The following is a 13,158-nucleotide window of genomic DNA, read 5'->3' on the forward strand; positions in this document are numbered from 1 at the left end:
TCATCTCCTGGTAGCTCGGCCATAAACACAACATATTTTACTGATTACCATTAAGAAGTATTTATTATAGCCTCAAAATTCAACGGAGAATACATCTTGGCAATACCTAGCTCGCTCTACGCTTAGAACTGAAACGGGTTATACAACCACTTTGACGGCTCAAACATTGCCTCAAACTTAATTCCATCATACGTTCCAATAGCACAACTTAGATCGTGGAAACCCTCCAATCCTGTAACCGGTAGATCTTGTTCAGCATCAGTCTCCTCATGGAGTGCCCATCCACCCGTCATCGTACCGTTGCGCGTAAAGAAGATATCGACCTGCGGCTTAGGTCCACCGACAGAACGCAATGTCATGCCAATACCGTATGTCTCTCCACGCTTGAAAGGCTGAGTGAAATCGCGGCCACCCCAGCGATCGTTGACGTATTTGTGTCCGTCGTCACCATGTACCGCTAGACTTCCGCGATGCCAGCCTGGCATGCGGAATGAAGGATAGGGTAGCGCGGTGAAACCTAGGGCGATAAATACCTCTGGGCTGTCGCGCGCAAGCTTAACTTCGTAGTAGATAGTCTTGGGCTGGCCGAGGCGAACAGGGTCATGCTCAGTTACTGAGTAGAGAGGTGGGTAACCAATAATGCAACGGTCAGGTGAGTTCTTCTTACTCCAACCTTGCCAATGTCCTGGTTCCATCCAAGTGAGCTTACCACTGAAGCCCACGGGCTCCATGAGGCGAATGTTGCCGGCCTGGAGAGCCGTCTTTCCAGTCTGGTCCAAGTGAATGGGTGCTGTCAATGGATACGACTGGCACCAATCCTCGCCGGCATTGGCCTCTTCCTCAGTAGCATTGCTCGTGGGGGATCTATCGTAGCCACTGAAGATAGCGGGTGGTGGTGGGAACAGTGAAGTGTCTGGCACTGCCACTTCCCAGTCATGCTTGGGTGGAGGTCCAGATGGTGGCGCGTAGTCTCCTTGTCCTGGTGGAGGCCCTGGAGGTGCAGAGTATGAAGGTGCATCATACTGCGCTGCGGCCTTGCCCGGCGGTGGTCCTAGAGGAGCAGAGTATTGCTGCGATGAAGATTGGCCAGGTGGCGGTCCCGGAGGTGGTGCAAAATCCGAGGCCTGTTTTCTGTCTGGGGGAGGTCCTGGGGGCGCAGAATAGCTAGACTCTCCAGCATATTGATTAGGGTCATTTTGAGGGTTGTATTTGCTCTTCTTCACATCTTCTTGACTCTGAGAAGATGCCGGCCTCTGCGCGGGACGAGGCGCAGGGTCATTATTCGCCTCTTTCTTGCTTCCGAAACACATGGTGATGATGATGATGATGATGATGATGATGATGATGATGACGATGTTGTTGTTTGTAGGACCGCAAGACACTTGTGACGATGTTTAAGCAGGGATTCAAAAGTGGGCGCCTGCAACCACTTATAAGCTTAAATCAAGCAGGCTTCACGGTTAAGTAGCAAAAAATTACCCAACAACGGTTATTGGTGAGCAATTGAGGGTCTAAGAAGGAACTCTATATATGTTTTCTTTGGCCTTTCGACTTCCTTTGTTGACATCATGTTGGTTTAAAGTAGTGGCTATGCCGCTTAATTTCCACAAACACCACGCCGCTTTGAGCTTACACAGCCCCTTCTTGGTATCACGAGGCAGAAACCTGGATTACGATACGCCGATACGCAGGGCATGATATTTCAATTAATTGAACTGGGTTAGATCACTATAGGTATTACTGTTGCTGTCAAAAATGGGGTAATCTTGCCAATTTGAGTTATTCGTTTCCCTTTGTAAGTTGTGCTAACTGCTGGGCATCTCAGCCCATGTTGTTACTACTCCCGATATTTGATGTACAAAGCCCTGTATTCAGTCCTCACCGACCGAGTTTCTATGATGCAGACTAAGTGCCTCCTCCCCACTCGCTGGCTTCATCTTTATTGGGATAGAAGAAGGCCACAACAGCAATGATGATGTACACCGCACAGAGCAGAGCACCTTCAAGATAATTGCTTCTTCCATCAAGGACAAGAAAGTTGACAATAAACGCCGAAACGAACAGGCAGACAGTCTCAAATAGTGTAAAGTAAAGAGACATGTCTTTGTCCATAATCCATCCGAGGATAACCATGACGGGTGTAAGGAGTAGAGCAATTTGAATGGAACTGCCTACAGCAACACCGATCGCGAGATCCATATGGTTTTTGTATGCGACCTTGATGGCGGTGACATGTTCAGCGGCGTTGCCGACAATAGGGAGAATGATGAGACCAATTCCGACCTCGTTGACACTAGAATTCTTGACGACATCTTTAATAGAATCAACCAGAAATTCAGCGCAAACTGCAACCAGAGCTGTGGAGGCGAGGAGAAGAATGATGGCGCCAGTCTGGGTGAGGTGTTCTTCTTCGTTCTCCTGTTCCTTGGCGATCATTTGAGCACCAGGGGCAGTTAAGATCGGAGGAACAGAAGAGGGCAGCATGGCACCTGGCGCTCGAAACTGGAGACGGTCCGGAAGAGAATTTGTACGTCTGATTCCATAGCGAACGTGAGGGACAGGAGTAGATGTAACCACCGACTTTTCAGCGAAAACGGGGGCGATATTTTTGACGGACAATCCTCGAAGGGGGAATGGCCGTTTGCCGGTGTTTGAGGGACCAGCCTCTATGTCATCCTGGACGGCGAAGTCCACACGTCGAGGTTCACCTTCATCGTTGTTCTGCGGAGAATTTTCGGGCAGCTCATTCTGTATCTTAGCAACACCTGCGGCCTTCTTGGCATCACGGGCCTGCTTTTTGCTCTTGCGGTGCCTGTGTCGGCGATATCGACGTCGTCGACGTGAACGCTTTGCCTCTTCTTCATCCTCTTCTTCAATGGCACTCTCACTACCCTCGTAGGATGGGAAGCGAGGAATACGATGACGCGAAGCTGCGGCCTCAGAGACCTCATCCTGTGGGGTGGTGCTTGTCGTTGTGAACGAAGCAGTGCGGGTTCCTTTGGTATCAGCGGTGTCAACCGAAGCAGTGCTAGATCTCCTATGCCGCCTATTGCGCAGGACCTTCTTCATTTTCTTTCGCATTGTACCATGAGATGAGTCAGAGTCAGATGAATCCGAACTTGAAGATGAACTATCGTCAGAGCTGGAAGAATCCAGAAGGCCGGCAGCGGGTCCAGGGGCCAACTCAGCATCGATGATATGCTGAGGAGTCGACTCATACATGTAAGCATGAGATTTCAGCTGGAACATGAGATAGATGACGTATACAAGCAGAAGGACCTATGTTTGTTAGCATATTGGAAAGATCTTGAATAACCCTTGGACTTACGATGCTCGTGCCACGGCTGATTTTGAGGGATTGCTGGTCAGCGAGATTATTGTCTCGAAAGGAAGCATGAAAAGCCGTCTTTTGGTCGGTCAGTACGTGTATAGATAAAAGCTGTTTGTAACATACCGGCAGAACAAGACTGATAACACTCAAACTGAGCAAACAGGCACTCATTTGTGTGACAGTACTGTTATAGACTTGCTCTCTGAAGCGCAAGCCACCAAGAAGCATGCTCATACCTAAATTGAAACTGTTACTATTTGAAATCGAAACTCTAGGCAACCCCTGGAGCGGTTGACACCAAAGGGGAGGGAGCGTACCTAAGATAAGCAATAAATTCGCTAAGATCGAGCCTAATAGCGATGCCTGAACAATGCGAATTTCATTCTTAGCCAAGGCTGAGATGAAGATAATGAGTTCCACGGCGTTTCCTATGACGATCATGCGCATTAAAATATTTGTGGTGTTGAATGGAGTTGTGGGTAGACTTACCAAAAGTGACATTGAGCAACGCGCCGAGAGCATCGCCCATCTTCCTTGCAACGGACTCGGTAGCATAAGCTAAGAGACCAGCAAGAGGAATAATTGCGACTGCATTGAGACCAAAAACAATACCTCCATTGATGCCATCTACCTGGGATACTGCAATACCAACAGGGACGAAGATGAGGAGGATGTTGAGCCAGCTGTGGAAGATGGAAATTTTGACGCTTCGCTTAACTTCAGCGAAGAATCTGTTCATCTTACTGGTTTGATTGGGGTTCTCTTGTGATGGCTCCTCGGCCTTGTTGGGAGTCTCTAGGACAGACCCCGGCCGTGCAGCCTGAGACGATGTGTGAGATGGGACATCGCCAGCAGAGAGGGCCTTGAGAAGAGAAGAGTTGTTTCGGCTGAGACCTTGACGATCACCACCATTGACAGAGCCAGAGCTGCCATTCTGTTTTTCGTTGAAGTCTTTGTTTTGAGTCTTGTTGGTGTGCTCATTCAAGCCCTGAGCAGTGGGCGCTGCGGGTTGTGCACCAGAGCGACTGCCATCTATATTGGGTGGATCAGGAGAAGCTTCCTTCATCGAACAGGTGTTTACTCTTGGGAGTGTGATGCGAAGCCGTGAACTATCAGAAGAGATAGTCGTCTTGTGCTTGATGAGTTTGGGTAAACGTCGAAGTTGTAAGTGCAAGGTGCAAGAGGACCAAGAGCCAAGGCCTTGGCTTTAAGGCGGGAGCTAGATCTGGGATGACGCTGGTTGTCCAGTGGCGTTAGTGGATAGCAGCCCACTTAATGTGGCTGGAACTATCCAGGCCATGAGTCTACTGTAGCGTAGCTAGTGATGTATCTCTGATGTCGTCGAAATCGGTGAGGGAGCCCGGCTATAGTTGCGCTTGATTGGTTCCATGTAGTGCTGTTAGAGGCAAAGTGAGGCGGTGCAGCCTCAGATTATCAGATACTATGGACTAGTTTGCCTCGTGATCCCTGGACTCGCTCGCTTGTAAGGAATTTCGACGTTTCTACTCCGTAGTTCTATCGTGACTCATTTTCTCTACCCTCGACAAACAACAACGCTCAGCTATTGCTCATGCGTAGCCTCTATTGCACAGGCCAACAAAGAGACTCAGCTTCGTCAATGCTCCAAGCAGGCCCAACAAACAGGCTACTGGAGGCACGCTACGAATAAACAAGCTTATCGATGATATCCCCGTCCTTCTCGGATGTGAGGTGCCGTATTGAGGCTTGGCATAACCACAACAAGAGCTTGGCCTCCCAAAGCGTCAATGATCGACAGGAACCACAATCAAGTTTCCTTGAATTGGACTTGACGGTGGCTTGACTCGATACGTACCGTTGTCCCTTCAATAACAACAATGCTTACGGAGTACTGGACGTATGTAAGCAAGGACAAGCCCATCCCTCTGAGTGACGCAATATGACAACAAAGCGTGTGTATGACACGGGGATACCACTCGGGTGTAACTCGAGTCGGAGCCGAATGGTGAATCGGTCGATACGCCGTCGGATACGGAGTGCGCTTCGTGGACTCCGCCCCTGGTAACGCAATACAACAATCCACGTAACCTTTTCAGCCAGGTGCTAACGCAGTTGTAGTGAAGCTGAGCAGGAGTTGTTGCTAGCTGCTCAAGCTTGACAACTGGTTTAAGATAGGTACCCAAGGTACTATATATAGTTGTCTTTGGGCCAGATAGTCAAAATCAAATAGCGTAGGTTATATATGTTTAGAGAAGAGTTCTAAACTTATTATGCTTGGATATAGTGTTTAGAGTTGGCGGGTAAAATCTATAAATTGCAAGAGTATATCCAACCAACCAACCTGACGTAAACATATAGATTATATAAACACTATCATCCTAACTCCAAGACAGTTTCTTCGACTAATTAAGGACTATTATTTGCTCCGTTGAACACCTCGTCCTCCTTGCCTGAATCCAGCAGTGTCCACCACTCGCCAATATGCAAGCCACAGACCAACCAGAGAATTACAATTTTTGGCTTAACCGCAAACTCCACACAACCAGGCATAGGCTACTATATCTCAGCCGTAGGGCCATGCGATGAATACTTTCACCGATGATTGCATAAAGATATAGTCCTAACCGCCTACAATGGATGTTGGGCTAGCGAAGACATCCCACTTAGTTGATAATAACTCATTGCGTGACTCTAGGTTAATTGTAGTGGACAGTACTATTGCGAACTCTATTTCAACGATACTTAGACACGAAGTAGCCTCTCAGCTGAATACAGGGTTTAGTAGCGGTAAATATTGCTATTTCACGGGCTACCTACTTTAGTGACCATATACGATATTTGACTCATATCACCCTCGAAAGAAATGCAACCAGCAAACAGCCCTAAAGAAATCTGGCATTCCGACAGTAATAAATGAGTACGGGTACCCAAACGAACTAACATATGAAAGACCGGCCATAAACGAGAAGCTCACAAAATCTCAAGTCTTGAGACTAATCTTCTACACAGGTTTATCTTCAATATCTCATATAGGTATTACCGTGTAAACATATTGCGGCCCAGGTCAAAGCGCCCGTACTTGATCACCGTCGATCAATCCCTTCCATCTCTTTATTGTAAGCAAATGGAACAGTTAAATAAGTCACAAGTTAAATGATTATCAAGTCACTATAGTGTTTTGGCCCCGCTCGTTAATGCCTTCTTTGAAGCAAACCTGGCTGAGATGCGTTGTATACGAACAGACAAATAAAATAAAACACTTTCCGTCTCCCCCTTCTCTTCTCATCTTCCTTCTTCTTCGGCGATTCAGAATGTACAGAAACATTGGGTCATCCAGCCCACATCTTTGTTCCCCCATCTACCGCTTATGAAACAACAAACTTTGCTTAACCGAGTAAGTGTATATGGTAGAGTGTAGAGCAGTATAACCATCCGGGACCACCACCCAATCTCAATCTCGTATCCCCTTGCGCCATGATGTGATGTGAGTATGTGTAGGTATGTGCATGCAATATGGAGAGGACCAACCCTAGGCGGTCTCCAAGTTGCGTACGGGCATCGTCGAGAGCCCTTGGTGTTCGTCCCTCATTACTGGTAGATGAATGTGTGTGGTGTTTAGCGTCCCGGCAAAAAATAATAATAGACAATGACAATTATGGCATCCAACTGCGAACATTGGTGCAGAACTTCCAGACAAGAGATCTTCAAACTCAGACGGTACGCCGTTAACTCCTGGTGCTGAACGCATGCTCTGTTCACCGGTCCTCACCACCTCTTGCCTTTCCACGTCTCCTGAAGAAATCCATCACCCGCTTGGCGGCTCCGCTGCTGCCTTCGTGCCCGCGGTAATTTTCTCCATCGTACGCATCCGCAAATTTCTTGTGGCTCTTCTGAAGCACACTCGATCGGTCGTCACGACTGCTTCCCACTGGTCGTCCATCATGTCCTTCTGACTCTGAAAAGTCCGCTTGGTATGGGCGAGACCTTGAATCAGTGGGAGGTCGTCGCACATCCACTGATGAGTCGGAGCCTGTGTTCAGATGACTACCTTGTATGTATGTAGGGATTGCGCTGGGTCTTCGGCCATCCTGTTGTTGAGCGTCGTTTGCATGGCGTGTGTGGTACACAGGGCTAGACTGTGCTGTATCACGTTGGGGGTATTGTTCGTAGGGGGCGTCAAAGTAGGGCTCGCTATGTCGAGCCTCTTCGTGAGCGCTGTAGCCACGGAGTTGTTCAGCTCGAGGATGTTGGATGGGCAGATCCTGCTGTGAATCTGCCTCAGACCCAGTTACACTTCCCTGGTCCTTGCCAAGTCCCATCGCCTTGACCAGGGAGAACCGGCGGTCCTTCTTATCACTAGAACCTTGGACACTGCCACTACGCTTCTTTCCAAGTCCGAGGGAGAATGATCGTCGGGAGGCCTTTGATTCCATGGAGGGCCGGGGACCGGCTTCCTCACCTGGCATCATCGTGGTGGGCATACTGACGGGAGGATACTTCCTTGATTTGTCAGGTTGCTGCTGCTGCTCCGGTCGCTTCTTAGATCGTCCCCCAAAGATAGACCCGCTGCGACCCATTATCTTGTTACCAAGATCACCCAGGGTGTTTGACCTCTTGTGACCTCGGCCTGTCGACTTTGTCTCATTCTGGAAAGTCGACATCTTCATCACCTTGGGAGGAACACTACCCACAGTCTTGGCGATGTTCTCCTCATCCTCAGGATTTTGAGGTTGTTGAATTCGACCGTGAGCGTTTGTATCGGCAATAGTGGGAGGTGCAGGCTGACCATAGTTCCCATGAGACTGCAGACCCATTGACGCAGAAGATTGCATTGAGCTCTGGGTTCGTGGCCTCGCTGCGTTGGTTGGCCCAGTCATAAAGGCATTGTCAGAAGTGGCGCGGGTATCGCGAGCTGGCCTGTGGGGGACAGCACTCTTGTGCGAGCTCTGTGGACGTCTCGACTGGGTGCGAGAAGGGTTGTCCTTTGTCATAGGAGGTTCACGCGGAAGAGGCTTCTCAGTGTTGGCTTCAGGCACATCCACTGGTACCTGCTGTTGGAGGGAATGTGAACTAGGTTTTGAAGGCGCGGCATCTGCACCGCGTTGAGTTTTCGTCGTAGGGGCCACGTATTCAACCTGAACAGTTCTCCGCTTTGCATCCTTCGGTGTGCTGCGATGAGTAGTCTCAGATTCGGGATCGACACTGCCATGCGTCTTCGCCAGTCCTCCAACAACAGGAGGATGTGGTTGTTTTTGCTTTGAAGCCTCGCGGACAGAAGAGCTTCGGGCAATCGTCGGGGCATCGGCGTAATCGTCTGGTGACACGCCTGAATCGGGGACTTCTGACGGTAACGTTGTCGAGCTTGTGATGAATTCAACGAGGTTCGCGTATTCACTCAGCCAGCTGTGCCGAGCAACTTCGAAAAGATCCGCTCGCTTACGGGGGTTGGGCACGAGAATGCGGCGGAGGAGGTCTCGAGCGTGAGGTGTGACGTATTCAGGGAAGGTTAGAGGCGTTGTCACGATATATTTGTATAGAAGGTTGATGTTGTCGCCTTCGGGGTTGGCGGGGTCATCATCGAAGGGGAGGTAACCGGCGAGCATGGCATACTGTGAACAATGGTCAGTCTAAACTCTTGTTCTGCCTCAATCACGACTTACCAGAATGACACCACAACTCCAGACATCCACCTTACGTCCAGTATAAAGAGAGTCGCTAACAACCAGTTCAGGTGCAGCATAACAAGGACTACCACAACTTGTCTGCATGAGATCACCCTTCCTGGATCCATTCATCTTGACCCGGTCTAAGCCCATTCGCTTCACAAATTCCTTATCTGTGAGATTAAGCTCTTCTTCCTTACTCAATTCTTCATTGGGGTCAAAGGTGTTGGCGAAGCCGAAGTCGGTAATAATAATGTTGCGGTTTCGATCAAGAAGCAGATTTTCCAGTTTCAGATCCCGATGCACGATTCCCTTCTTATGGAGATATCCAACACCAGACACGAGCTGGGCAAACAAGCGACGAGCTGCGTTGTCCTTTAGATAGCGGTGGTTAAGGATGTAGTCAAAAAGTTCACCACCCGACGCGTACTCGAGGATGATACCAATGTGTCGGTCTGTCTCGACCTTGTCGATTAGACGCACAATATTAGGATGTTGGACTCCGCGAAGGATGGCAACTTCGCGGTAAATCTTGGCGAAACGAGAGGGGTTGCTACCCACACTGTCTCTCTTGATGAGCTTGATAGCAACCTGTGATATTGTGAGTCGAGTGTCTCCAATAAAATTAATTGCTAGCTTACCTGGACGCTACTGTCCTGTTTCCAGCCCAGCTTCACTTTGCCAAATTCACCCTCACCGATGGTGTTACCCAGAATAAAGTCGCCGAACTTGGTATTGCCCTTGTGGCTTCGACTATGATCGTGTCGGCTTCGCTGTCCTCGTCGTTCCTCATGGTGATCACCCGTCGCGACAACAGGAGGGGGCGCTGCGGCATCTTCGACGTTGTTGTGCTGAACTGCAGCATGATTGCGATCCCGGTCGATGGTATCTTGAGCAGCTGCAATTGCTTTTGTCAAGCTGTCAGTGGCATCGTGGACGGGTTTCGAGGGCGTGCTATGTGCGGATCGAACAGGCATTGAAGTGGTTGCGGCCCTGCCGTCTCGGCTACTGGCTCGGGCAGCAGTGTCAGCCTTGCTGCTTCGGTGACCGTTCTCGACAGCTGCTGAATCACCACGCGAACCAGTTCGAGTGGATTCGTTTCGACGGGGAGAGTTGGTCGACTTTTCGTTAGAATACTGAGACCTCCGCGAACTACCACTTTGGTGGTTGGACGAGGTCCTTGGGGGAGCGACGGGAGGCATGTTGCCTTGCCAGTCGGAGGCAGAGGCTGAAGGTTCCTGGTCGTTGGGCGCTGAGGCGGTGACGGGTGAACCGAAGGCGGGAGCTAGATGGTAAGAAGGTGAGGGAGCGCTGTCGTTCGTTTTTCGAGAAGGAGGTCGTCGCGAAGATGAAGAAGCGGTCGAGGTCTGCTGGGCATTGTACGCCTGGCTGTTACCGTTAGGGGATGAGTGCGAGGGCCTGTACTGGCGGGACGACGGTGTGCTCAAGGGGGACGAGGCCAGAGCGGTGTGTTGATGGGGGGCCGTCTGTAAGGCAGCCGACGACATCTTCCACACCCAGACGCGTAAAATAAATTTGACGGATCGAACCGTTTGTCAGAGCGTTTTTAAAGCACACAATACAACGATGTGCGCGAGAGTTGAGGTTTTCTGGCAGTAGCGCTCAGGGAAAAAAAAGCCAGGCGGCGGACGCGAATATGCAGGTCGAAATACCTGGCAGTTTCAGACAGCCCGGTCTAGGGAAGCGCTGAACCGGGGATAATATGCACGCGGCGCCAGAGAAGCAGTTGTAAGCGACGAAGACGGAGCAAGCCGTTTCCAAATCAAGGAACGAGTAGTAAAAATGATTTTGGGCAAGAGTTGGGAAGAGCAAGTAGAGTTGAGTTCGTGCGTGTCTCGACTATCTCATGGTGCGCGCGCGACGAATTGCGAATTACTCGATATCGGTCGTATCCGCTTTCTTGCTGTCTGCTTGCTTCTTGCTCGCTTGTTTTGGCTTCTGATTATATTTTCGGGGCGAACGGGACTGATCCAATACAAAGCTGAGTTCTGCGGTCTGAGGTGCAGCTAAACGGCCGCGACGGGCGGATCAGGATTGGAGGACGGCCGACGCTGGATGCGTTGGCAGCCAAACAGGGCTGGGCTGCGAATGGCACTGAACTGAATCTAGGTATGATTGTTCTTTTGTTGTTGTGTTGATGCCCTCCCTGTATTTCGCTGCGCCTTGGTCTTGGGCCTTGGATCCTGCAGGTGCTAATTAACTCCCTTTTTTTTGATAGGACTGGATCCAATTGGGCTTGACGAGACGGAACTTGACTGGACTGGAGGTTGGGGCGCACGATGGAGCGCAAAAGAGAGTTGAGATCGTCGGTTCAACCTAACGCGCAACGCAATGCGATGCTATGCTATGCGATAGTAGCGACGCGCAACGTCAAAGGAGACGTGAAATATCAAGTCGCCAGCCAGAAACAGGCGAGTAAAGAAGAAGGGAAAGAGTCAATCGGGAACGAGGTTCAATTAAACGGCGGATGTGGTAACAGTACAACTGCCAACCACCAAACCAGTCCAAACAAACCAGGTAGGTCCCTAACGTTAGGTGAATTTAGCAAAATGGTGCGAGGTCCGTGTCTTGAGTCGGGGCCTCTCGCGCTATCAGAGTCAGACAGAGAGGTTGGAACTTGAAGGTGGAGGGATGGAGTCAGTCTGAAGGGGAACTTTGCAGCCACATGCCCCTTGTAAGCCAGTAAATTTAGTGGACGGGAGGGAAGCAGAAACAAGCGTCAATCGGATCTAAAGAGGTTTGAGGTACTTAATTTCATGCGGGATAAACAGACGATTCTCATGTATAACACCCTGGTCCGAGAGAAGGGAAGCCATTCATCAATTTCCCAGATGGGACTCTCAAGACTCAAAGACTCGGGCGCCAGGACGAGATGAGACGTTCTAAGAGACTATGAGACCAGGATAGAGGTACTGTACTTTGGGTTGGGCTGCAGGTGTGGGACCCTCGAATCATGGATCTTCCAATAGAGAGGGGAAAACAGTCAGTCCCGTCAATTCAACGCCTCCAGTAAGTAAACACTGGCAATAACAACACTGACCCTACCCATTAATTAGACTAAATAGGGCGCCCTCTCAACTGAAAAAGCGTTAGAGCATTGAATCTCGTGAGACTTTTCAGTCAAATCTGTCAAGTCTCAAGATGACATGCCTGCCCATCCACCCATCCATGCCCTGCCTGACCTTGTATATGATCCAATGCAAGGAGTCGAGGGGAAAAAAGAACCTTGGCTGGAAGGGGGACTTTGCATGGGTTTGAACGCATCAAGATCCATTATGAGGGTACGTAGCGCCTAAATCGAGCGCAGCACAGAGTACCACTGCAGTACCCCTGAATATAGCGCTGTCGTTCCTGCAGGTACGGTATGGGATACACTTTTGTGTTCCATCTTTCAACTCCAGCTGCATCTATCTATTTTCATTTCGTGTCTCATCCGACGGATGCTCTTGACCTCATTACAGCACCTAGGTAGTAAGGTACCTTAGTTAGTTCCCGACATTGGCGCTATCAGCTGGTCAAGAGAATATCCCGCAACTGAGAACTTACAGAGTCACAATGACCATCAACTTTAAAATGGCAAGTATTTAGACCTTCGGTTCAATAGATTATAGCTCATTTATTGCATCGAGATACTGAAATTCATTACCTGACCCAACAAAACAAAACACAACAAAACAAGCCTCTTGTTCCTCCACCAACTCTCCCTTCCCTCATTCTCATGTCTCTTGTTTTCTCGAGATTGGATATCATGCTTCAACCGAAAGCCATCGGCTAGTGCTCGCACCATTAAGTCTCTTGACCTTTCTCGTGCCCTTGACCCTTGTCCCTTGTTTCGAGGCGTCTGAAGCTAGTCCAACCTAAGCTCTACCCAGCCGAGACCTTCTCTCTGGTCCTTGTACGTCTGACGTCGCGTACCTGGGAATTGAATTTGGTGCCTGAAGCCAATAATCTCAAAGTCGGTCATTACGGACATCAACTCAATATCCTGTATCGCATGCTGACAGGAACATCAGCTTAATCAGGGAGGTCTTTACACTACAGTACATGCTTGCAAGGCAAGGCAAGGACAAAAAGCCCGGTATGTGATGCGAGGCATTGAGCAGTAATCTTACAAGTGGGCTTTGCGAGGGGGTTGTTCTCTGAAGGTGGGTGGTCTCAGCTTTG

General features: G+C 49.6%; 4 protein-coding genes across 4 annotated transcripts; 1 reads left to right on the forward strand and 3 right to left on the reverse strand.

Moving 5' to 3' along the window:
* Nucleotides 1-122: 122 nt before the first annotated feature.
* Nucleotides 123-1,310, reverse strand: FVEG_00492 (hypothetical protein; the record flags this gene model as incomplete). The annotated part of the gene is made up of 1 exon (XM_018886990.1): nucleotides 123-1,310. The coding sequence occupies one exon, from the start codon at nucleotides 1,308-1,310 to the stop codon at nucleotides 123-125; it is 1,188 nt and encodes a 395-aa protein (XP_018742675.1).
* Nucleotides 1,311-1,905: 595 nt separating this feature from the next.
* On the reverse strand, nucleotides 1,906-4,397 carry FVEG_00491 (hypothetical protein; the record flags this gene model as incomplete). The annotated part of the gene is made up of 5 exons (XM_018886989.1): nucleotides 1,906-3,279; nucleotides 3,329-3,406; nucleotides 3,455-3,567; nucleotides 3,649-3,759; nucleotides 3,821-4,397. The coding sequence occupies 5 exons, from the start codon at nucleotides 4,395-4,397 to the stop codon at nucleotides 1,906-1,908; spliced, it is 2,253 nt and encodes a 750-aa protein (XP_018742674.1).
* A 1,927-nt stretch (nucleotides 4,398-6,324) lies between these two features.
* FVEG_00490 (CAMK/CAMKL/KIN4 protein kinase) lies at nucleotides 6,325-11,716 on the reverse strand. Its single transcript, XM_018886988.1, has 3 exons — nucleotides 9,615-11,716; nucleotides 8,971-9,564; nucleotides 6,325-8,919 (listed from the first exon to the last, which is right to left on the reverse strand). The coding sequence occupies exons 1-3, from the start codon at nucleotides 10,479-10,481 to the stop codon at nucleotides 7,066-7,068; spliced, it is 3,315 nt and encodes a 1,104-aa protein (XP_018742673.1). The 5' UTR covers nucleotides 10,482-11,716; the 3' UTR covers nucleotides 6,325-7,065.
* Nucleotides 9,176-11,738, forward strand: FVEG_14679 (hypothetical protein). Its single transcript, XM_018903633.1, has 2 exons — nucleotides 9,176-11,103; nucleotides 11,213-11,738. The coding sequence occupies exon 2, from the start codon at nucleotides 11,274-11,276 to the stop codon at nucleotides 11,613-11,615; it is 342 nt and encodes a 113-aa protein (XP_018742672.1). The 5' UTR covers nucleotides 9,176-11,103; nucleotides 11,213-11,273; the 3' UTR covers nucleotides 11,616-11,738.
* The last annotated feature ends 1,420 nt before the right edge of the window (nucleotides 11,739-13,158 follow it).

The sequence above is a fragment of the Fusarium verticillioides genome, chromosome 1, assembly GCF_000149555.1.
Source record: "Fusarium verticillioides 7600 chromosome 1, whole genome shotgun sequence".
NCBI lineage: Eukaryota > Fungi > Ascomycota > Sordariomycetes > Hypocreales > Nectriaceae > Fusarium > Fusarium verticillioides.

Excerpts from the sequence above, each read along its gene's own strand:
- FVEG_14679 (XM_018903633.1), top strand. The coding sequence starts at position 11,274 with ATGGAGCGCAAAAGAGAGTTGAGATCGTCGGTTCAACCTAACGCGCAA.
- FVEG_00490 (XM_018886988.1), bottom strand. The coding sequence starts at position 10,481 with ATGTCGTCGGCTGCCTTACAGACGGCCCCCCATCAACACACCGCTCTG. Across the intron at positions 9,565-9,614 it reads AACAGGACAGTAGCGTCCAG|GTTGCTATCAAGCTCATCAA; the intron begins GTAAGCTAGCAA and ends ACAATATCACAG. Across the intron at positions 8,920-8,970 it reads GGAGTTGTGGTGTCATTCTG|TATGCCATGCTCGCCGGTTA; the intron begins GTAAGTCGTGAT and ends CATTGTTCACAG.